The 24,573-nt window shown below is 46.7% G+C and overlaps 1 protein-coding gene across 1 annotated transcript in view; it reads right to left on the bottom strand.

Annotated features, from left to right (window-relative positions):
• KCNK5 (potassium two pore domain channel subfamily K member 5) overlaps window positions 1–4,890 on the bottom strand; it is a 42,101-nt gene extending 37,211 nt beyond the window's left edge. Inside the window, exon 1 of the mRNA XM_055406838.2 lies at window positions 4,352–4,890. Within this exon, the coding sequence (XP_055262813.2) occupies window positions 4,352–4,537 (186 nt within the window). The 5' untranslated portion in view covers window positions 4,538–4,890. The remainder of the gene's footprint in view (window positions 1–4,351) is intronic.
• Window positions 4,891–24,573: the final 19,683 nt, after the last annotated feature.

Here is a 24,573-nt window from a genome sequence, read left to right on the forward strand (position 1 = left end):
TGGGATCCAAAAGGCTTCCAGGAATGGGTCAGCTCTGTGAGCAGTCTAAGAAAACCTGGTTAGGGATGGGGTGCCCCAACAGAAGGCAGGGCCTGGGGTGACCCCTGCACCCCCAGGAAACAAAGGATTCCCAAGAGCCACATCATGAAGCCTGTGTTCAGTCACCCAGTCGTGTCCGACTCTCTGTGACCCCTTGGACTGCAGCACGCCAGGCCTCCCTGTCCGTCACCATCTCCTGAAGTTTGCCCAAGTTCATGTTCATCGATGATACCGTCTACCCATCTCATCCTGACACCCTCATAAATTCCCAGCTCCCACTCTTGGGAATTCCCTGATGGTCCAGGGGTTAGGAGTCTGTGCTTCCACTGCAGGGGGAACGGGTTCGATCCCTGGCTGGGGAACTAACATCCTGCATGCTGTGGGGTGTGCTCAGTCACTCAGTTGGGTCCCACTCTTTGGGACCCCACAGGCTGCAGCCCACCAGGCTTCCCTGTCCATGGGATTTTCCAGGCAAGAATACCAGAGTGGGTTGCCATTTCCTACTCCAGGCTGTGGGGTAAGGTGCTGCCAGAAAACAAACAATAAAAAAAAACCATATAATGATCAAGATCCCACTCTGGCTGGAGGGCATCTCCTCCTGAGAGCCCCCTCTAAAGTCAGGTTGGACCTGGGGGCCCTGGCCCACTGTCTTGTCAAGGTGGATTTTTCCATCCTTCTCCGCAGCAGGCCAGTCTGAGCCTGGCTGTGTCTAATTCATCCCTGCATTTCCAGTGCTTTGCCCACTGCCGCACACGCAGCAGGCGCTTAATAAACACTTGTTGGCTAATTCCCATATACTCTGCAATATACTTCAATTCCACTTCAGTCTGAAACCTGACCCTGGACTGTAAGAACCTGGGCAAATTACATCATCTTTTCAAGTCTTCATCTTGATTGCAAAGGGAAGACTAGATTAAAATCAGAGCGTAGGTAAAGTGCTTATTTAAAGTCCTGGCACACAGTCAGCCCTGGAAAACCTTCCTGTTTAGGATCGCTGCAGAGGTGAAGGTTGAGAAAGGTTCACTCCTGACCGGCATCCCAACCCTCTGGTTTTTCTGTGCTTCTCAAGGAGAAATGGGGTGGGGTGGACGGCTGCTGTAAGGGAGGAGGTGCCGACTCAGCCAGGCACAACACAGGAGACGCCTGCGTGCCCATGCCTGTTCGAGGGAAAATAGAAAATAGAATTTCCCAGCGGACCAGAGTCCGGCAGAACCAATTTATTAAGCTCACCGACAGACCAACAGTGCCACATGCCTAAGGGGGCGAGCGAGGGTGCACGGACAAGGAGTAGGCTCTGGTGGCAGCTGTCCAGGTCTTAGCCGAGTCTGTGTGTGCCCTCCTGGTCGTTCCCCTGAGCTTCAGTTTCCTTATCTGAACACATCAGGGTGCTACAGAGAGTACCTGACTAAGGCAGGTAAAGCACCGAGCAGGTTGCCCTGGTCACTGTGTCCTCAGTGTGTGCAGCAGTGCGAGGCTCAGTATTTTCAGTTACACCTGTACACACCCAGTGCCTGATGCTTCCACTTATTCGACCCTCGCCAGATTCAAACTTTATTCAAACCTCACTTTGCAGATGAGGAAAGAGAGGCCAAGTCAAATGGTTTGATGGGTAAATGGCCAAGCCAGATGGCAAAACCAGCTTAGGACTTCTCTCGTAAAATGCTGATTGCCGCCCACAACGCCCAACATGCCAGGTGCTCAGCCAATGCCAACTCCTCTTGTGGGAGCCTCTGCAATTTAGGAAGAGGCTGGGGGAACGGGTCACCCAGCAGCAGGAGGAGCACGCTTGAGAGTAAGGGTTCAAGATGGTTCCGAAGGCTGGAAGGAGGGCGACCACGTGGCCTGGGGCTAGTGTGGCGCAGAGTATTTGAAAGTAAGCCTCCTCCACCTCAGTTCAACCACAGCATGCAGAGGGAGGAAGCACCTGACAACTCAGGGACTATTTCCAAAGATCTAAAGAAGGGGCCTTAACTCCCTTTCTCTCTTTGAAAGAATACACAAAATTTCCACTCTAAGAAAAACCTCAAACCAGGCTGCACCACCCCCTCCCTTCCAACAGCCCTTGGGGCAGGGGGTTGGCCCCCACCCCAGGAATTCCTAACCAGGGATTCTGTTAGGATTACAAAGGTGATTATTCTGAATTTGATAAAAACACAGAATTCAGGTGGAAAATGCCAGAGCAACTAGATGGGTAAGAAGATTTTTGAGTTTTCATTTTTCCTTAAACCAATTTCCTGAGAACTGAAGCAGTGCCCCAAGTCCCAGATCAGAGAGCAATGCCAGGCAGGTTTCTGTGGACGGAAAGCAATGCTGGCATAAGGCTGCCACTGGTCCATTCTCATTTCTGGGGTTTTTTTAATGAAGGGAGGGGACTCGCCATGTTGGATATGGCTTGAGAGGCTGGCCTGTCTATAGGCATGTCCCAATTAAACTAGCCTGAGGCCCAAATCTCTTTCCTAAAGTTACCTGCTGGATTTGGGGGGCGGATAGGGGGGTGGTAATTGCTGGAGGGTTTAAAAGGACGTCAGGCTTCCTGCTTGCTCCAACACCTTAAGAAAGCTGTCTAACCTCCAAAGCTATAACCACCAGCTGCACCCGGGTGCCTCACCCGGACCACCAACCCCCGCTTCCCTCCTCCTCGTGTTTTGAAGTTTATTTTCCCACATTCAGCCTTGAATTCTTTCCTTCCTTCCCCTGCAGTGGCGGAGGAGCAGCAAAGAGGGAAACACTTCGAGGGCAGCTCGATTCTTTATCATCCCCGCCTGCCTTCCTCCCCCTCTAAACAAAGCCCTGGAGCAAAGTAAACAACAACTCTTCTCCAGAGGAATTGTTTCCTCAAGGGAAATTATAAAGTGACCCCCCTCCCTTCCCAACATGCACACACAGAGCAGACACCCATCCCAAGGAAGGCGCAGCCACCCAGATCTCCTGCTTTTTCCTGCGACATCACCCAGCTCCCTCCTGAAGTGCATCCTCCCACCAAACTCATCGCCCAGCAGCCCCAAGCCCTGGAAACTGCTCCCAGACAGGAGACGCTCCACTAAAATCCAACACCCAACCTTCTAACCTAAACCTTCCACTGGCTCCTAAGAGGACAAATCTATTTGACCAGCTGCCAGCAGGCACCTGTAAGCTCGCCAGGGGTATTTAGGAGTCCATCGATTTGGGGACAAAAAGGGGAATCCACAGGCAAGACACTGTCATGCTTTCTAAGGTTTTCAACCTTCCAACAGATCAGAACAGGAAAGACAGATGAAGACGGGTTCGTTCCCATTTTACATACAGGGACACTGAGGCGGGAAAAATGAGAGACAACTACACAGCCACAGAGGATTGGGGAGGCAAAGTAGATTACACATTGTTCCTCATCAAAGTTCCTTTCTGACCTCTTTTACACCAAGAGCCTTCACCAGCTCTTACCCAGGTCTGGTGGTTCCACTGGAGGGCAGCCATCACTGTAGGCCAAGGAGGGTGAACGGTTGAAGTTAACAACCTTCGAGAAACTGGGGTACAGGCCTTCGGTCCCCAAACAAGCCCCTCAATTTATCCCAGTGAGATTAATGTCAACTATAGTACATATGAATCTACCCCAATACGGAGGAGAATCTACCCCATTCTGCACAAACTCTCCTCCCTTCCCCCACCCCCGAAAAGGGACGCCCCGGGTGCTGTCCTTTTGTTCCACTAGTTACTTTCACAAAGTTAACTCCAAGCCCTTCGGGGATGTCTCCACGAGATAAGCCTTCCCGGAAGCCTGCGCGAGTCTCCAGCGTTCCAGCCACCAGCCCGCATCCCGGAGGGACGGTCAGGCCCGACAGAGCCCCGACCGCCCCCCATCCCGAGCCCTGCGAGGGGCGAGGAAGCCTCGCGCCATTCCCCCGGGCTGGTGAAGAAAGGCCGAAAAAGAGCCGGCGGGGTGCCGCACTGGCCCGGGAGCAGGGAGGTGGAGACGCGAGGGGGTGGCACCCGGCGGGTGCCCCGAACTCTGGGAGCGTCTCCAAGGGAAGATAAACGCCCTTATCCGCCCCACAGCCTCCTCCAACCACGGAGCTACCCGCGCACCCACACCGAGCCACCTCGGGGCCTGGTTCACCCGCGGGTCAAGCCTAAGTTGTCTCTCGGCACAAACTGGGTTCCAAAGAGTCTCCGCGCGCGTGCGTTGATTCCTGTGTCCATGGGTGAACGACGGATTCCAGTGGTCAGGCTCACCGTGAGACATCCTCACCGATCACCCCCCAGGACCACCCAGAGAGTGAGGGTCACCCAAAGCTGCGAGGGGCTCCCCTTCAGCACTCCTAAACCTCCAGCTCACCTGCAGGATCTTGTCCAGACCATCCTGGCCCAGGCACGGGAACTCCTTGAGCAGATGCACTTTCTGGGTATAGTAGTTTGTCTTGGCCTCTTTCCAGTGCGGCTCCTCTAGCACCTCGAAGATCGCCGCCCCGATGGCCAGGTAGAAGATGATGGCCGAGGTGAGCAGAGGGCCCCGGTCCACCATGGCTCCCGAGAGGCCGCCTCCTGGAGAAAGCCTCCCCTAGCCCCGGCGGCTCCCAGTCCCACCCGCCCTCCAGCCCCTGGAAACAGCTGTTTGAATTTGGAGCTCCGCATGCGCAGTGCTCCGTTCAACCCGCCGCGGCTCCACCAACAAAGTTGCGGCTCCAAGTTGGTCCAGTGAGCGCGGGGGAACTGTGCGGACCCTTCTCACGCGCGCCAGGGGTGGGCGGACACCAAGGGGGCCGTGGGAGGGCCCCGGATCGCGGGAGGGAAAGGAGCTGACACAACCCGGGGCAGAGCTCCCGGAGCCACGTGCGCCACTCCTCCGCGCGCCACAGCAGTGTGCACCGCGCCCGCCTCCGGGAGCCTCTTTAACCCGGGCCTGGCGCGCTCCCCCTGGGGCGGGGCCGCAGAGGGCCCGCCCCCGAGCAGGCCCCGCCCCGCGCAGGGCCGGCGGCGGGCCCACAGCCACCGCTAGGTGCGCGCTGGAACCGGCTCCCGACCCTGTGCGCTCTGCCCCCAGGCCCAGGCCACAGCCAGGGTCCGCTGCGCGCCCTGTGTCCCCGCAGAGGCTGTGGTCGCCTGGCCTCACGTTTCTTACTAGTGCTGGTGTATGAATTTAAATGAGTGTGTGCCTAATGACTGGGGTCAGGAAGTGATTACTCTTGCTATTTTCCTTATAAGCCAATTTTCATTTTCTCTTGTTTCTGCCAAGAACACGTGATTCTGTCTCTTTCTGTCTCACACACCTTCCTGTAAGACTGGGGAAAGGCCATTAGAAAGGGACTGGGGAGGCTGTAGAGAGTCCATCAGAAACTAAACCAGTCGATAAGGCGTGCATGACTCCTCCCTCTCATTCCAGTCTCACCTGTCCTGGTGAGAGCGCCCCTCCAACCCAACCCCACCTCTCCATATCAAGGAAAGAGCAGTCAGAAACAACCCTGTGCATACCCCTCCCCACAAACACGCTGTGACTCTACAGGAAACACTTGACCTGTTTCATACTCCCAAACATATTTAAAATGGCAAACACCCCCTCCCACATACACACAGACACATAAACACACACACTGACACACACACACACATTCCTTATCCCCCTTGTTGGTCTTATTTTCTTCCTGGCACTAAATTCCTTCTAATATAAAACACTAAAATGATGACAGCTGTGGAGTCTGGACTGTTTGCTGACATAACCCCAGTGTGTGTTATATAGCAAACATTCAAACATTTGTGAAATGGAGTGAATGAATTTATGAATTTGTCAAAAGCACACACCCAAAGCCAGAGCACTTAGGCAAGAAAAAGAAATAAAAGGCATCCAGATCTAGATCAAGATCCTTTGGCCCAGCTTGGTCCTGTGCGGCTGGTCAGTGAGAATAAGACCTGTAGGTGTGGCTCTGGTCACGCCAGGATTCGCTTCACAACAGAACATTCCAGAATTGTGCTGCTGTCATGAGGTCTCCAACTCAAGATGGGGATCCTGCTGAGGAGCTTCAGGGTACCATCCTCAGTTATCTGGGGGTGCTGCCTGACTCACACAGCCTGGTGACCACAAATGTCTAGTCTGCCCACAAGGGCAGTGCAGAGCTAGGGGAAGTCTTAGCCTTGGGAATGTCCTCTGATGAAGAAGAATCTGAAGGCTTATAAGATAGTTTCGTGTGGAATGTTGGTGTGCTGAAAAACAGTTCTGTGTGTTCCATGCATGTCTGCACTTCTACCCGTCTAGTGTGGATCAACAAGGCTGAGGGAGCAGGTGTGTTACAGAAGTATGAGCAAAGACCATTTGGAATCTGAAAAACTCCAGGGAAATTAAAGATGACAGAAAGTCTAGTGGAGAGGACAGAATTGGGGAGGGGGCAGTGGTGGTGGTAGCAGGAGTCCTATATCTACAGTGACAACAGCCCAGCAGGCACCCCTCGGGGTCCTCATTCTAATTCCTCCAGCTGGGTGGTTGGAGAAGCTGCAAGATCTTGCGTGGAAGGGTGTTCCATGTTGGCAAAATTAGAGAACAAATGGGTCTTGAATTAAAAAAAAAAAAGGCATTGAAGTTGGAAAAAAAGAAAGTGAAATTGTCAGTGTTTTCAGATGATGTGTTGTTTGTTATACACAGAAAGCCCCAAAGAGTCTACCAAAAAAAAAAAAAACCTGCTAGAACTAATCAATGAATTTAGTAAGGTTGAAGGATAAAAAATATGTTGTGTTTCCATACACTAATAATGAGCTATCACAAAAAGAAATGAAAACAGTTCTATTTATAATGGCATCAAAAAGAATAAAATATCTATGAATAAATTTAAGTAAGAGGGTGAAGGACCTGTACACTGAAAACTGTAGGACATTGGTGAAAGAAATTTAAAAGACATAAATAAATGAAATGGAGAGATATCCTGTGCTCATGGACTGGAAGAATTACTATTGTTAAAATGTCCATAGTCACCAAAGCAATCTCCAGATTCAATGCAATCCCCATTGAAATTCCAATGACATTTTTCACAGAAATAGAACAATCCTAAAATTTGTATGTAATCACAAAAGATCCAGAATAGTTGACGCAATCTTAAGAAAGAAGAAAATAGCTGGAGGCAACACACTTCCTGATTTCAACCTATATTCCAAAGCAACAGTAATCAAAACAGTAAGATATTGACATTAAAAACAACTCATGCATCAATGGAACAGAAAGCACAACCCGGAAATAAACTCACAATATGGTCAATTAGTTTACAACAAGGGAGTCAAGAATACACAATGGGGAAAGGATAGTCTCTTCAAATAAATGGTGTTGGGAAAACTGGACAGTACATGCAAAAAAAGAAACTAGACTACTATCTTATACCACTCATAAAGATTAACTCAAAATGGATTAAAGATTTGAATGTAAGACCTGAAACCATAGAACTCCAAGAAGAAAACATAAGTGGTAAATTCCTTGACATCAGGCCATAATTTTTTGGACCTGACTCCAAAAGCCAAGACAGCAAAAGCAAAAATAAACAAGTGGGACTACATTGAATTAAAATGTTTCTGCCCAGCAAAGAAGATTATCAACAGTGAAAAGGCAACATTTTGAATAGGAGGAAATATTTGCAAATCATGTATCTGATAAGGAATTAATATCCCAAATATATAAAGAATCCATATAACTCAATATTATCAAAAATAAACAATTCAGTTAAAAAGTAGACAGAAGATCTGAATAGACATTGTTCTAAGGAAGACATTCAAATGGCCAACTGGTACATGAAAAGATGCTCAACATCATGAATCATTAGAGAAATACAAATCAAAACCACAGTGAGCCATCACCTCACACCTGTCAGAATGGCTATCATCAAAACGACAACAAATAACAAATGTTTGCCAGGATGTGGAGAAAAGGGTTCACAGTACCTGCCAGCACTGTTGGTAGGAATGTAAATTGACATAGCCACTATGGAAGAGACTATGAATGTTCCTCAAAAAGTTAAAAATAGAACCACCATGTGATCTAGCAATTCCACTTCTGAGTATTTATCCAAAGAAAATGAAAACACTAACTCAAAAAGCTACACGCACCTCTATGTTCTCTGCAGTATTATTTACAATAACCAAGACATGGAAACAACCTAAGTGTCCATTGATGGATGAATGGATAAAGAAACTGTGGTGTATATCAATTTGGGAAAGGAGTACGTTGAGGTTGTATATTGTCACCTTGCTTATTCAACTTATATGCAGAGTACATCAGGTGAAATGCCAAGCTGGATGAAGCACAAGTTGGAATCAAGATTGCTGGGAGAAATATCAATAACCTCAGATGTGCAGATGACACCACCATTATGGCAGAAAGTAAAGAGAAACTAAAGAGCCTCTTGATAAAAGTGAAAGAGGAGAGTGAAAAAGCTGGCTTAAAACTCAACATTCAAAAAACGAAGATCATGTCATCTGTTCGCATCACTTCATGGCAAACAGATGACAAAACAATGGAAACAGTGAGAGACTTTATTTTGGGGGCTCCAAAATCACGGTAGATGGTGACTGGAGCCATGAAATTAAAAGACACTTGCTCCTTGGAAGAAAAGCTCTGACCAACCTAGACAGCATATTAAAAAGCAGAGACATTATTCTGCCAGCAAAGGTCTGTCTAGTCAAAGCTATGGTTTTTCCAGTAGTCATGTATGGATGTGAGAGTTGGACAATAAAGAATGCTGAGTGCTGAAGAATTGATGCTTTTGATCTGTTGTGTTGGAGAAAACTCTTGAGAGTCCCTTGGACTGCAGGATCAAACCAGTCAATCCTAAAGGAAATCAGCCCTGAATATTGGAAGGACTGATTCTGAAGCTGAAACTCCAATACTTTGGCCACCTGATGCGAAGAACTAACTCCTTGGAAAAGACCCTGATGTTGGGAGATTGAAGGCAGGAGGAGAAGGGGACAACAGAGGATGAGATGGTTGGATGGCATCACTGACTCAATGGACGTGAGTTTGAACAAGCTATGGGAGTTGGTAAGCCTGGCGTGCTGCAGTCCATGGGGTTGCAAAGAGTCGGACACAACTAAGCGACTGAACTGAACTGACTGGAATACTAAAAAAGAATACATAAATGAGAAAGAAATACATAGAAAAGAAAGAAACCATCCTATTTACAACAATATGGATGAAGTTTAGGGGCATTATGTTAAGTGAAATGAGTCAGACATGGAAGACAGATGCCGCATGATCTTACTTATATGGAGAATAAAAAACACGTAATAAATTCATAAATACAGAGAACAGATTGGTAGATTGGAGGCTGGGTATAGGGCATTAGAATGTATAAACGTACAACTATAAAATAAGATATGGGGATCTAATGGACAGACAGCATGGTGACTATAATTAAATAATACTGTATTGCATATTTGAAAGTTGCTAAGAGAGTAAATCTTATAAGTCTTTATCACAAGGAAAAAATTATTTGTAACTGTGTATGACACATGTTAACTAGACTTACTGTGCTGATCATTTTGCAACATATACGAATATCAAATTATTATATTGTGTTAGGTTAGTGGAAAAGTAATTGCAGTTTCAGGCTGTGAATTTTAAATCGTTATAACTAGGTTCGAACACATCTTTATTAATCAAAATAGGAAACATTACAATCAACACACTTTTGCCAATGAGAAATAAGATTGTTTATTCCTGTAGCATAAAAATCCATGCTTTGGGATTCAATAAACTCTTGGAAAGCATTTTCTGCCTCCTGTTGGTTGTGGAAGCGTTTTCCCTGCAAAAAGCTGTTGAGATGTTTGAAGAAGTGGTAGTTAGTTGGCAAGAGGTCAGGTGAATATGGTGGATGAGGCAAAACTTCGTAGCCCAATTTGTTCAACTTTTGAATCACTGGTTGTGTTTTGTGCAGTCAGGCATTGTCATGGTGAAGGACTGGGCCCTTTCTGTTGACCAATGCGGGCAGCAGATCACCAAACAGTGACCATGATCTTTTTTTTTTGGTGTGAGCTTGGCTGTGAGAAGTGCTTGGGAGCTTCATCTTGGTCCAACCACTGAGCTGATCATGCTGGCTGTGGTATAAAATCCACTTTTCATCGCATGTCACAGTCAGATTGAGAAATGATTTGTTGTTGTTGTGTGCAGTAAGAGAAGATGACACTTCAGGACAATGCTCTTTTTGATATTCAGCCAGCTCACGAGGCACCCACTTAGCAAACTTTTTTACCTTTCCAACTTGCTTCAAATGCCAAACAGCCATAGAATGGTCCACACTGAATTCTTGGGCAACTTCTCATGTAGAATCAGCTTTGATGATGCTCAGTCGGTTATTTCACCTTCTAGTGGCTGGCCACTACACTCATCTTCAAGGCTGTCATCTCCTTTGCGAAACTTCTTGAACCACCACTACACTGTAAGTTCATTAGCAGTTCCTGGGCCAAATGTGTTGTTGATGTTGATAGTTATTTCTACTAATTTACAACCCATTTTGAACTCAAAAAAAGCAATCGAACGTGCTTTTTGTCTAACATCATTTCTGTTGTCTAAAATAAATATAAACAGCAAGTAACATCATTAGCAAAAATCACAAATTGAGAAATATGTGTTAAAATGATGTGTATGTGTACTGAGTCACTCAGTTGTGTTCGACTCTTTGAGACCCCATGGACTGCAGCCCGCCAGGCTCCTCTGTACATGGGGATTCTCCAGGCAAGAGTACTGGAGTGAGTTGCCATGCCCTCCTCCAGGAAAATGATGTATAAACACATTTATTTAAGAATGTATTCCAATAGCAAATGGCAAATTTCAACAATGCATAAAAGGAATTACTTTTGCACCAAACTTATATAATACATCTGAAATTAATGTTATATTTCAGTTATACCCGAATTTTTTAAATGAACCAAATTTATTTCTTAAAAGAACAAATTAAACAGAACAACAACAACAACACTTACCCAGGTTTTTTCTCATTCACCTTGCTAATATTTAACAAGTGGTGGCTTAGTGGTTAAGAATCCACCTGCCAATTCAGGAGATGCGGGAGATGCTGGTTTGATCCCTGGGTCAGGAAGATCCCCTGGAGGAGGAAACAGCAACCCACTCCAGTATTCTTCCTGGAGAATTCCCTGGAAAGAGGAGCCTGGCAGGCTGCAGTCCATGGGTCGCAAAAAGTTGGACGTGACTGAGCACAGCCTAATAATAAATAATGTAAGCCTCAGGCTGCACTATATTCCTTCCAGACATCTTCATCAGGGCCTGTCATGACACCCACTTTGCAGTGAGGAAACTGAAGCCTGTGTGGGTTAGTTTGTTCAAAGTCAGAAGTCAGGGAGGGGGCACACTCCCTCCAGCACTCTGTAAGAGAGCTGACCCTGACCCGGGAGGGGGCAGGCATTGCAGTGGGCTGCACACTGACCCCTGGCCAAGGCCTTTTTTTCTTTCACATTGGGGGAGAGGGGGCCTTTGCTCAAAGGGTCAAAAGTTAGGGTAGTTCTTCCTTGGGGGCTGGAAGATGATATAAGTGATATCTTCAAGTCAGGCTGGAGCCCGGGGACTAGGGATGCAGGTTTGAAGGGATGCCCTGGGTTTGTGCATGTTTCTTTCTCCTTTGTGGAACCACGTGTGTGTCCTGCAGGTGGAGACAGGAAGCTGGGGAACCCCAGGTTCTGCGTTCTTGAAGCCTTCGGAAGCCGAGTCCCCGCAACAAAGGCCTTGGGGTTGCCCCCTCTGGAGGTCACCTACTCTCCATCCAGAGCCCCTTACCCACGCCAGACAGACGCCTCTTTCTTAACTCCTGCCCCTGCTATCACCCTGCACAATGACGCCCCACTGCTCAGCCTGGAGGGAGAACAGACCCCTCTCTCTGCATAAAGTCGGGGACTGCAGTGTGAACAGTTTACCCAGCGTGGGGTCGGGGCAGTCGGAGAGGCCACAGGCTCTCTCTCTCTGTTTGGAAAGTTCTCTCCCATTCCTCTCCCACCTCCGGTCTGCGTTCTCTTCCTAAGAAAATAAAGGGCCTCTTCCTATTTCAGTCTCCCTGTCTCACAAAAACACTGCAGAGGAGTTTGGGGTGAACTGGCCCTTATTCAAACATTTTAGGTTTCATCATTTCTACTTTCCACGCTCTCTCTCCATTCCCCGACGCCTTCCTCTTTCTCGCCCCCTCCAGGCCACGTTCATTCTCTCCTCCCCCTCCTCCTGCGGGCCCCCTTCCTTACCTCCCTGCATTTCCCCAACCCCCGTAGCCCAGCTCTCGTTCCCCCTGCTCCAGCCTCTCCTGCTTTCCTTTGGCTCCATCCTACTTGAATGTTCTCCTCCCCTCCTCCGCCCTTTCCCTGGCCCCATCCACACATTTGGATCAGCAATTTCTGATGGAGATCAGGAGCTGTGCCCATTCTCTGCACAACAGGCAGTGGGGGCTTTGGGAAATAGAAACTGTGCTGAAACCTGTGAATGTCTGGACAGCTGGAGCCTCAGGGACAGAAAAGGAAAATGTAGGTATACGGGGGGAGGAGGTGTATTTTCTTATACTGCTAATAAAAATACATTCCAATGGCTTTATTATTATGCTTATGGGTGGTAATTGCTTTGGAGTGCTATTCTTTGCAAGGCAATCAGCTTTGAGAATGATTGAATTTCACTTTGGTACTAGACTAGACCTTCACTCGAGTCAGCTGGGTCCCAGCAGAAACTGGTAGAGCAGATCAGTTGTTTTCTCCAAGGCCATGCTCCCAAACCCTGGCCGCAAAATGATCACCTTTGTCATATCTTCCTCGGTTCAATTAGATGAAGGATTTATCCTCTTGGTGAATGAATGGTTTGATGATCCTTTAATAATGTTAAGATATTTACTGTTTTATTTCTGCTTAGGATTATTTCTGTTTGTATTTTGTTTAGGAATTTCAGAGGGAATAATCCTCCTCTGAAATTCATGACTGATCTAAAGAGGCATATAAACAACCATTGAAAGAATAAAAAGTTGTTCAACATCACCTGAAAACCTTGTATCCTTAAACAAACAAACAAACAAAAAACTTTATAGCTCTTGACTCAAAAGGTTTTATTTTTACTTTTGTTCTTGTCATATTGCTTGGAAGAGAGACAGTTACAAATGCTGATAAAATAGCTTGCACTGTGAAAGACTATCAGTTAATTTATAAACTTGCTTTGTTTCTAATGGATCATTTGGAAACCTGGGGAAAGTAACTGTTAAATTTTCATGTCTACAAAGCCTCTGTTTATTCAATTAGAAAGGTTTCTGACTAGTAAATTCAAGGTACGTGATAAGACTACCTTTATGTTTTATACCAGAAACACAAAATAAAATCACAGCACAAAATGAAATCTCAGAGCAATATAGTTGTAGCAAAAAAAAAAAGTAGTGAAAATGGTATACACAGATAATAGAATATTATTGGGCCTTAAAAGAGAAGGAAAACCTGTCATATGCTACAGCATGGATGAATCTTGAAGACATAATGTTAAGTGAAATAATCCAGTTACATAAAAGTCAGGTACTGCAGGCTTCCACTTACATGAGGCCTCCAAACTGGCCAAACTCTGGGGAACAGAAACTGAAACAGTCATTTCCAGGGCTGAGGAGAGGGAGGAAAGAATTATTCACCGCATATATAGAGTTTTGGTTTTGGGAGAGAAAGAAGTTTAGAGATCTGGTGTCCAATGAGATACATATGGTTAACTCTACTGTGCTGTCCACCTCAAAGGGGTTAAGATGAAAATTTTATGTTATGTATAAAGTTTAAGGTAAAAACACAGTTAAAAAAAAAAAAGTAGTGAAAATTAGACTTGTAAATCCAGTGTTGGCTATTTGAAGGGACAAGAATTGGCTGGGCATTGAGAAAAGAGATATGGCTAAGTAACCATAATAAAATCACATAAGTGTTGCCTTATCAGGGTTTCCATCACTCTTAACACTGAAGCTACTTGTCCTTTGCTCTGAGAGCCAGTTAAGCTATGGAGAAATGTGTCCTCATAAATTAAGGGTTGAGCTTGAGCATGGATTTTGAATTATTTATATTTGAAGATTTCTGATAGGTCTCCATTGCCCTTTTAATGTATCTTCCTTTATGTATGCATGTATGTATGTTTGTATGTATTTGGCTTGTGGGGTTTTAGTTCCCCGACCAGGGATTAAACCCAGAGCCTTGGCAGTGAAAGCATAGAGTCCTAAACACTGGACCACCAGGGAATTCCCAATGCCTTTTCCTTTAAAAGGGAACATGATAATATTAGAATTTCATTGCTGTGTGGCAACATATGAAATTTCTACTGCCCCCCAAACAACTCAGTAACAAGAGAGGCCCCCACTCCAACCAGTTTAGACATAACTTGAAGCTATTCCTTAGATGGGATCATTTTTAGAGTAACACAGCAGGGCGTGAGTTATGGGACCTACCTCCAAACTTTTCTCTCCAACTATCATTGACCCTTGAAATTCTACCATTTGAGAGTCATCCCTTTGTGTTAAACATTGTCCTTCCCTCTAAGATCTCTTTAGAAACTCAGGGAAGGAGTAGGGCATTAAGACTCTGTGCATCTTAACCTTTTTTTGTCTGTTTGCTTTGAGTATTTATGGACATTTTCTCAGAAAAAAATGCACTCATGCAAAAACTGAAACATTTTTTACAAGTTCTGATGGTTCACAGGAACACCCCACCCTGACCGCCCACCAAAGTTGTTCCTGGCTGGGTGACTCTGTAAGCACCTTGGGCAGGGAGCCTCGAGGTGACTGAATGGGGCTAGGAGGGATGCTCAAGAAGGAGGGGAAATGTGTTACACATGGCTGATTCACACTCCTGTACAGCAGAAGCTGACACAACATTGTAAAGCAAGTATACTCCAGTGAAAAGATAAATGAATAAAACTGGCAAGTGAAAAGTAGAAGAAAAGGTGACTGGAGAGGATGGAGGGCCCAGGGAGCTAATCTGTGTTTTCAAATTTGCCTGTAGCAATAACAATTAGGTGCTTTTTAAGTGTTTACTATGTACCGTCTATGGGGTCACACAGAGTCGGACACGACTGCTGCTGCTGCTGCTAAGTCACTTCAGTCGTGTCCGACTCTGTGTGACCCATAGACGGCCTCCTACCAGGCTCCCCCGTCCCAGGGATTCTCCAGGCAAGAACACTGGAGTGGGTTGCCATTTCCTTCTCAATTAGAAATGCAATAAACACTCAATGAGATAATGCAGATCAATAAAGCATTTAGTCATTATTTACTCATTTGATGGTTACAGTGACACCATGGGGGATTATTAGCCCATTTTACACATGAGGGACGCTGAGGTTCAGGGAAGTGAAGTAACTTGCCCCAGGTTCCTTGCTCAGGGTGCGCTGAGCCCACAAGGTTTGGCTCTCCTTGTCGACCTGGGCAGGTGCTATCACCACCTGCTGTCCCATGGCCTCCTCCACCTTCCCTGCAGCCTCCTGGTTTTTCCTTCTGGGCTGAGAATCCTCGCCCTGCTGGCTCAGGTCCCCTTTGCACTGTGGGGCTGACCGAGAATGACTGGGAAGGCCTGGCGGCCCTGTGGGGATACCACTGTTGTCTCTTGTCTTTCAGTGAGCAACTTCCCCTGTAGCCTTCCTCGTTTGGAGGTGGTGGCCTGTCCCCGCTGGTCCCTTCCAGCCTGCTCTGTCTGGGTCATGCTTAACACAGATGGAAGCTTTAAAGATAAGAAGAATGGACGGTCCGTGGAAGAACTGCTTTTGCCTGTAGGACAGTGGTGCCACATTGACCCTACCAGAGCGGGCAGGTGACTGTTCACAGTGCTTCCTACTCATACACTCGCGTATTCACTCATTCATTCCTCTGATTGTTTTTGTTTGTTTGTTTTTGAGTAACCACTTTACGCCAGACTCTGTACCCGGCACGGGGAATATAGCATAGTATGGCACTGCCCTTGTCCCAGAGGGCCTTCGCATGACCAGGAGACAAAGCAGCAGTAAAAGTCTATCCAGGGTTGGGAGCAGGAAGCATAAAGGAGAGGGTCAATTCTATCTGGTAGAGTCAGTTCAGTTCAGTTCAGTTCAGTTCAGTCGCTCAGTCGTGTTCGACTCTCCGCGACCCCATGAATCACAGCACGCCAGGCCTCCCTGTCCATCACCAACTCCCGGAGTACACTCAAACTCATGTCCACAGAGTCGGTGATGCCATCCAGCCATCTCATTCTCTGTCGTCCCCTTCTCCTCCCGCCCCCAACCTTTCCCAGCATCAGAGTCTTTTCCAGTGAGTCAACTCGTCGCATGAGGTGGCCAAAGTATTGCAGTTTCAGCTTTAGCATCAGTCCCTCCAATGAACATCCAGGATTGATCTCCTTTAGAATGGACTGGTTGGATCTCCTTGCAGTATAAGGGACTCTCAAGAGTCTTCTCCAACACCACAGTTCAAAAGCATCGATTCTTCGGCAATCAGCTTTCTTCACAGTCCAACTCTCACATCCATACATGACCACGGGAAAAACCATTGCCTTGACTAGACGGACCTTGGTTGGCAAAGTAATGTCTCTGCTTTTTAATATACTATCAAGGTTGGTCATAACTTTCTTTCCAAGTAACTTCAAAGAGAGGGTGACCTTGACATTCACTTTGGACGCTTACACCTGCTAAGAGTTCACCGGGTGCACTGGGTGGGGACAAAAATCGATCATGAAGGCAGAAGGCAAAGACACGAGCTGGACTCCACAAACTGGAGTGCAAAAACATTTTATACCTTGATTTGAACTAACCTCTATCTGCACTTTAGCATCCTCTTCAGGAACAAATTGCAGTAGTGCTAACAGCCCCTGAGACTTGGTCACCCACAGACAGCATGGTTCTTTGACTATCACAAGAAAAGGGTGGCAGATATTTCACAATATTGTCACAAACAAAAAGATGTCATTAGACCCACTGACATACCTTAGAATACTACATGTTATTTCAAAACCACATATATTACTATACACAAACTTTATTTTTAAGAACTATTTTGGTAATGGTGTTTTGATATAATTGGTTGCCTTTGGGCCATGGCACATTTTATTTTAGGCACTGAAAAACATTTTACTAGGAAGAAGTCCACGGGCTTCACCAGACAGCCAGAGGAGTGTATGAAACAAAAATAAGTTTAAGCACTGTGCCTGGGAGTGCTTTAAGCAGCAAGTGTAGCATATTCAAGAGCTCACCCAGGCAGCTGTGTCCTTTAGGAGGGGATGGCCACAGTCCAGAGGGGAGACAGTGGGGAGTGGAAGGACAGTAGAAGTAGGGGCAGTGAGAGGCTGGGATGGCTCAGGAGAGGTTAAGAAGCTCTGGGGCTCACCCCCGTGTTCGGAGCCCCCCTACTTTATGCTGCTGTAGGTGAGACCCCCAGCATTCTGGAGTCTGGCACCCAGGATATACTGCCTCCCACCCCCCACTGCCCGAGTCCTTGGCTCACACAGGAGCCTCTCCCCTGCCTCCCTCACCCCCTGGCTGCTCTAAGCCACCCCGGAAGCCTTCCTTCAAACCTACTGTCTCATGCCTGCGACAGCCCCATCCGGCCCCACCACAGCTATACCCAAGAGACAATTGACCACTTGTCCCGGAGATGCGAGAGGTGCCTGGGGATTGGTGGAGAAGGGGGCGGGGAGGGGAGGAGGAGGAGGAGGAGGATGCCAAGGGGAAGGAGGAATTGGGATTCCTGGAATTTCTGCCTCCTGAGCCAACACCCAAGAGCGAGCCGGGCAATAAACAGAACTTGGGCGCACACAGGACTTTGGCCTTGGGGACCGGAGACATGTGTATCTGGGCGATGGCTCACCAGGCACTGGGGTCGCAGAGGCTCAGAGCCCCACACCTTATTATGGGATTCATAACACATCAGGGGCTATTCATTTAATATCGTAAGGGACTGGAATCTCTGCCCTGGTCACAAAGCACCTCAGTCCTCAAACCAGCCACCCAAACCTTCTCCTATCCTTGTGTCGGAGACCCAAGCTGACCTGGTTTGGAAGAGCCTTTGGTTGGGACCTTACTGAAGGTGAACAGGCTGGGTGCACGGTCCAGCCCCTTTACTCTCTGCCACCGTACTGTCAGGGGCCGGAGGGGGCCGGTTAAGCCACGCTGTGATAGGAGTGGGCACTGAGTGCTTCTCACGTCACTGCATCTACCCTCGCAAGGACCCCCTAAGGTAAGCCTGGTAATCATCCCCCTTTTACTTGCGAGGGAACTGTGGTTCAGGGAGGGGAAGGAACTCACCCGGTCCGGTGGGTGGGGAAGCCAGAATGGGGACCCAGGTTGGTCTGGGGGCAGAGACCTCTGAGCACTTAGACAAGGTGGGACCCTAGTGAGTCTTGTGCCTCTAGCATCCGGTCCCATATCCCTGCAAAGTCAGATTTTTACCTACTGGGGGACAGCAGTGCTGGTCCTGCTACTGATTTCAAAGTTGAACACCTAAGGCTGAACACCTAAGGCCCAGCTGAGGGTGTCTTCATTTGCCAGGAAGACGTACCTACACAGGAAAGCTTCCCTACCTAGGGTGAGAATTATTGGTGCTCAGAGGTAGTGGAGAGAAAAAGTCCAGGGACCACAGCTGCCCCTTCTTTCCGGCAAGCCCTTCCCAGAGGGACAGGGAGACACTGCAGGCCACCTCGGCCTCCAACCTGCTCTCCCCTCCCCGCCTGATGCCAGGGGGCCATTCCTGAAGGACTGGTGTCCTAGGCAGTGACTGTCAACCTCCCCAGAAGGGAGACAAAGTGGTGCCTCCATGGGAAGTACCCAACACCACCCTGAAATAGACTTGCCCTAAACTGAACTTGAATCTCATCAAGTCTCTAGCTACAACTACATTCCCAGAGAATACAGGGGACAGAGGAATAAGTTAAACTAAACCACAGGGGTTTAATTGATAAAATCCAAGTCAAATGACTTGGTTTCTTTAACAAATAAGTCACAGGGGAAAAAAAGATGAGAGGCAGGGAGAAAGATTCAGCAGAGATCTATGGATTTCAAAGGACTTTAAAGAGAGCAATTGCATATAGAGACTTCATTTGGTTCTTGATTCTAACAGTAATGAAAATAAAAGAGCTTAACAATTTCTAACATTTAAAAAATAATTAGAGCTATTCTGTATAAAATAAACTACAAGGATGTATTGTACAACACAGGAAATATAGCCAAAAGTTTGTAACAACTATAAGTGGAGTATAACCTTTAAAAATTGTCAGTCACTATACCATACACCTGTAACTAACATAATATTATACATCAACTATACTTCAATTAAAAACAATTTTTTTAAAGAGACAATTGGGAAAGTGAACATCATCAAATGGACATTTGATGATATTAAGGAATTTTGGTTAATTTTTTGCTGGACCACTGGCTATCTGATAGCTATTTTTTTTTTTATTGTGACAAAATATAGTAACAAAATTTACTACTTTAATCATATTTAAGCTTATAATTCAGTGGTCTTAAGTATATTCCCAATGTTATTAGACCATCACCCTATTCATTCCCAGATATTCATATTTTTAAGGTATAATATGGCATTGAGGTTTTAGAAAAAGACATTCTTGGCAGAAAGACTTCCCTGGCAGTCCAGTGGTAAAGACTCCACGCTTCCATTGCAGGGGTTGGGTTCCATCCCTGGTCTGTGAACTAAGATCCAACATGCTGCTGCAGCTAAGTCACTTCAGTCATGTCCGACTCTGAGCGACCCCATAGACGGAAGCCCACCAGGCTCCCCCTTCCCTGGGATTCTCCAGGCAAGAATACTGGAGTGGGTTGCCATTTCCTTCTCCAATGTGTGAAAGTGAAAAGTGAAAGTGAAGTTGCTCAGTCATGTCCGACCCTTAGCTACCCCACGGACTGCAGCCTACCAGGCTCCTCCATCCATGGGATTTTCTAGGCAAGAGTACTGGAGTGGCTTGCCATTGCCTTCTCCGAAGATCCAACATGCAGCTTAGCCTAAAAATAAAAATAAGACATTTCTTTTTAGAGATTAAATCAAACATTCAAAGAATCTTGTCACTTCTCTGTTTTTCTGTTGCTCAAGGATAAAGTCCTGCATACCTACCATGACCTCTGGACCCAACCTCTGCCTGCCCCTCTGGTCATATCTCCCACCACCATCTTGGGCCACTCTTTCTGACTCAGCCATGTGGCCTTCATGCCAGGACCACATGGTGACTTTCAAGGGCACTTCTGCCTTTGTAGGGGTCCTTTCTTCTATACATTGCTGCTGCTGCTGCTGCTAAGTCACTTCAGTCATGTCCGACTCTATGTATTAACATGAAGAACAGTGCATGAATATTTACACTTAAAACATTTTCTTCAACCCAAAGCTCATTTCTGTTCTTCTGATTTTAAAAGAAATTAAAATATTTGCATGAGCTCCTTTCAGTGTGGCGGGCCCCTGACACCGTATCCATGATGGCTAATGGAGATATCAGCCTTTTCAAGAATTCAGTCTCCACCTCCCCAAACACCGTTCCCCCACCACTTCCATCTGGGCGAGCCCTACTCTTACTTGGAGAAGCCTTCTCTGACCACCCCAGTTCCTCACGATGAGCTCATGGCCCCATCACATGTACTCATGCTTCCCCACACCCTGGCTTCATGAGCAGCATCACAGTTGAGAATCATGTATTAATGTGTGCTGTTCTTTTATTTTATTTATTTTTTGGTTGCACTGGGTCTCTGTTGCAGTTCACAGGCTTTCCTAGTTGCTGAGAGCAGGGGTTACTCTTGTTTGCCGTGTGTGGGCTTCTCTTCTTGTGGAGCACAGGCTCTAGAGTGAGGGCTCAGTAGTTGCGATGTGAGGGCTTAGTTGCCCCGCAGTATGTGGAATCTTTCTGGCCCAGGGATTGAATCCATGTTCCCTGCATTGTCAGGTGAATTCTTAACTGGTGGACCACCAGGGACGTCCAATACGTGTGATTCTTTGTTGTCTCCTCCACTAGGCTGTCTGCCTCTGTGATCCTAGCACCCAGTGCTGTGCCTGATGCTTAGTAATAAATATTTGCTGAATAGATAAATATATTTGAGGTGGGAAGGGATATCAGTGGTGATTTAAAACAATCAAATAGGAGGAAGAAAAATGTCTTAAGAGAAATACACCAAAAGGTTAGCCCTATTTTTAGGGGGTGGGGAGAGGGTTAGGGGAGGATAGTAGGCGTTTAGAAAGGGTGGCAAGTTGAAGAGTGAATTTTACAAAGTTGCTAAGAAACTAGATCTTAAGCTAAATGTCCTCACCACAAAAAATCTAATGATAATTATGTGATTGAGGAAGGCTGTTAGCTAATGCTATGGTGGTAATCACATTGCAATATACAAACGTCTTAAATCAATGTGTTGTTTACCTTACACTTGCTCAATGTTATACGTCAATTGTCTCGACAAAAAAAGAGAGTGATTTTTAGTTTTCTGGTTATACTTAAGTGCATTTTCAAATTCTATCTCAATGACCACCTGTGGCTTGTGTCTTAAAAATACAAAAACCAAACAGCAGAGAAACATTCCTTCCAGACAAATGTTAAGAGAAAAACTCTATTGTCTACAAACTCCTTGAAGCATGACTGCCTGTCTTGTTCTCTGCAATATCCCTTGCAATGCGCATACTGTTGTGGTTTAGTCGCTTCAGTCATGTCCAGCTCTTTGCAACCACACGGACTGTAGCCCACCAGGCTCCTCTGTCCATGGGATTTTCCACGCAAGAATACTGGAGCGGGTTGCCATTTCCTTCAGGTGCTCAGTCATTGTTACTGACTGACCAAATGCTGATCCTTGAGGTCTGGATCAGAGATGGGAGCCGCTGACAGCAGGAAGCAGGCTGCTGTTTTGCCTGGATAAGGATGAGAGGGGAATGATGCATGGTCTGAAGAAGTTGGACCTTTTAGAGGTATGACTCTCAGGACTGAGAGAGAAAGAATTCATATAGCCTGGACAACTGCATGGATTGCAGAGAGAGTCCAGTGGAGGGGGAGAGATAATGAGCTCACCTTGGGCTTTTTACAGGTAAGATGCTCTTGGCACACCTGGAAGAAGAGGCTCAGATAGCAGTGAGGGTGAAGGACCAGGAGATCAGGAATCTGAAGAACCAGATTTAGGGGTCACAGCCCCCAGATGGTGTTTGTTGGCAACTGCCTTCTCCCCAGTGGATCAAACTGCCCCGCTCCTGTTCTTGGGCTGGAAAACCAAAATGTTGGCAGCTGTGGCTTGCTTCAGAGCTCTTGGAGAGGAAGAGGAAGCTTCACTGAGAGAAGGATACAAACCGATCCCAGGGGTGAGACAGAAACTGGGGAGAACTGGTTCAGCCTCTGAACCGAGGACTAGAACCAAAACAGCCATCAATTACATGTACTGAGTCAGAGTCCAAGCTGAAGTTTAAAAAAACAAGCACACAGGGACACAGAGAGGCAGATCTTTCTACTCAGTAACAACCACTGCCTAGGACCAACTGCATCGTCTTTCAGCTCATCCCTAGACGGGAACCACTTCTCATTCCGAGTGCGTCCTTGCTCTGAAATGGGCCTATGAGTCACTGGGAAAAGAGGATTCGATTAACCAAGATTCAATTCGACTACAGCTGTGGCCAAAAAATGGGGTGTGCCTGCAGGACAAGCCTTCCCCTTGGGCAGCCAGGTTGCCTTGTACCCCATTCGGGCCTGCTGTCTGTCACCGTGCCCCGATCTCACCATCAGGGGGTGTGCCACTGAGGAGAAGGCATGACAGCCTCCAAAGATCTAATTTCAAAATGTAAATGTCCCATTAGGGTAGCACATCCCAGAGACTAATAACTTGTTGTGAATTTACTTCTCAGTTCTCTTTCCTCCTTGAGGGATTGCTAGGACCAGCACTCTGAGAGAAAGAAATATCAACGAGGGAGAAGGAAAGGACAGAGGTAGTCGTGCGATTTGTTGTAATGCATGGAGTGGGAGAGGGTTGGGTGGTGCGGCTTGAAAGCTGTGGGCATGAGGCAGGGAGGGGTACGGCACGGGAGGGGTCTGCAGGAAGTGCAGCTATGCTATTGCAGATATGTGTGCGGACCAGTGGAGCTGATCCTCTAAGCAGCTCACATCCTTCATGCGCCTTTGTGGATTGTTCTGAGTGGTCCATGAATGGTCCGTGATTGTTCCTCAACATTATAGAAAGCCTCTTCCTCCAGCGACATTTCTTTTATACTGACAGTGAACTTTGAATCTCTTGGCATCACACCAGACAGTCTGTTTCCTAAGAAGGGCCCATTGTTAGCTGGAAGAGAAAAGTCCAGCCAGAAACCAAGCACCCAGAAAGTATGGTAATCACTTTCAACAGATTTTGCACACACCTATAGCATCTGCATATAAGAAAGAGCTCCACCAACACCTGCAGTCTCTACAAACAGCGCTAGGCTCTGCAGATACCTTCAAGTTCGGCAAACAGCTATATATTTCAAAGCAATTACTCTTTAAAATTGTGATTTGAAATTTAAAAAACACAGGATTTCCCTTGTGGCCCAGTGGTTAAGAATCTGCCTGCCAATGAAGTGGACATGGGTTCGATCCCCAGTCTGGAAAGATCCCACATGTCTTGAGGAAACTAAGTGCATGCACCGCAACTACTGAGCCCATCTGCTGCAATTACTGAGGGCTGTGCACCTGGACATGGAACAACAGACTGGTTCCAAATAGGAAAAGGTGTACGTCAAGTCTGTATATTGTCACCTTGCTTATTTAACTTATATGCAGAGTACTTCATGAGGAACGCTGGGCTGGAAGAAGCACAAGCTGGAATCAAGATTGCTGGGAGAAATATCAATAACCTCAGATATACAGATGACACTACCCTTATGGCAGAAAGTGAAGAGGAACTCAAAAGCCTCTTGATGAAAGTGAAAGAGGAGAGTGAAAAGGTTGGCTTGAAGCTCAACATTCAGAAAACAAAGATCATGGCATCTGGTCCCGTCGCTTCATGGGAAATAGATGGAAAAACAGTGGAAACAGTGTCAGACTTTATTTTTTTGGGCTCCAAAATCACTGCAGATGCTGATTGCAGCCATGAAATTAAAAGACGTTTGCTCCTTGGAAGGAAAGTTATGACCAACCTAGATAGTATATTAAAAAGCAGAGACATTACTTTGCCAACCAAGATCCGTCTAGTCAAGGCAATGGTTTTTCCCGTGGTCATGTATGGATGTGAGAGTTGGACTGTGAGGAAGGCTGATCGCCGAAGAATCAATGCTTTTGAACTGTGGTGTTGGAGAAGACTCTTGAGAGTCCCTTATACTGCAAGGAGATCCAACCAGTCCATTCTAAAGGAGATCAATCCTGGATGTTCATTGGAGGGACTGATGCTAAAGCTGAAACTGCAATACTTTGGCCACCTCATGCGTCAAGTTGACTCACTGGAAAAGACTCTGATGCTGGGAAAGGTTGGGGGCGGGAGGAGAAAGGGACGACGGAGAATGAGATGGCTGGATGGCATCACCGACTCTGTGGACATGAGTTTGAGTGTACTCCGGGAGTTGGTGATGGACAGGGAGGCCTGGCGTGCTGTAATTCATGGGGTCGCGGAGAGTCGGACACGACTGAGCGACTGAACTGAACTGA

The sequence above is a fragment of the Moschus berezovskii genome, chromosome 23, assembly GCF_049115385.1.
Source record: "Moschus berezovskii isolate FMDL1 chromosome 23, NW_MosBer_1.0, whole genome shotgun sequence".
NCBI lineage: Eukaryota > Metazoa > Chordata > Mammalia > Artiodactyla > Moschidae > Moschus > Moschus berezovskii.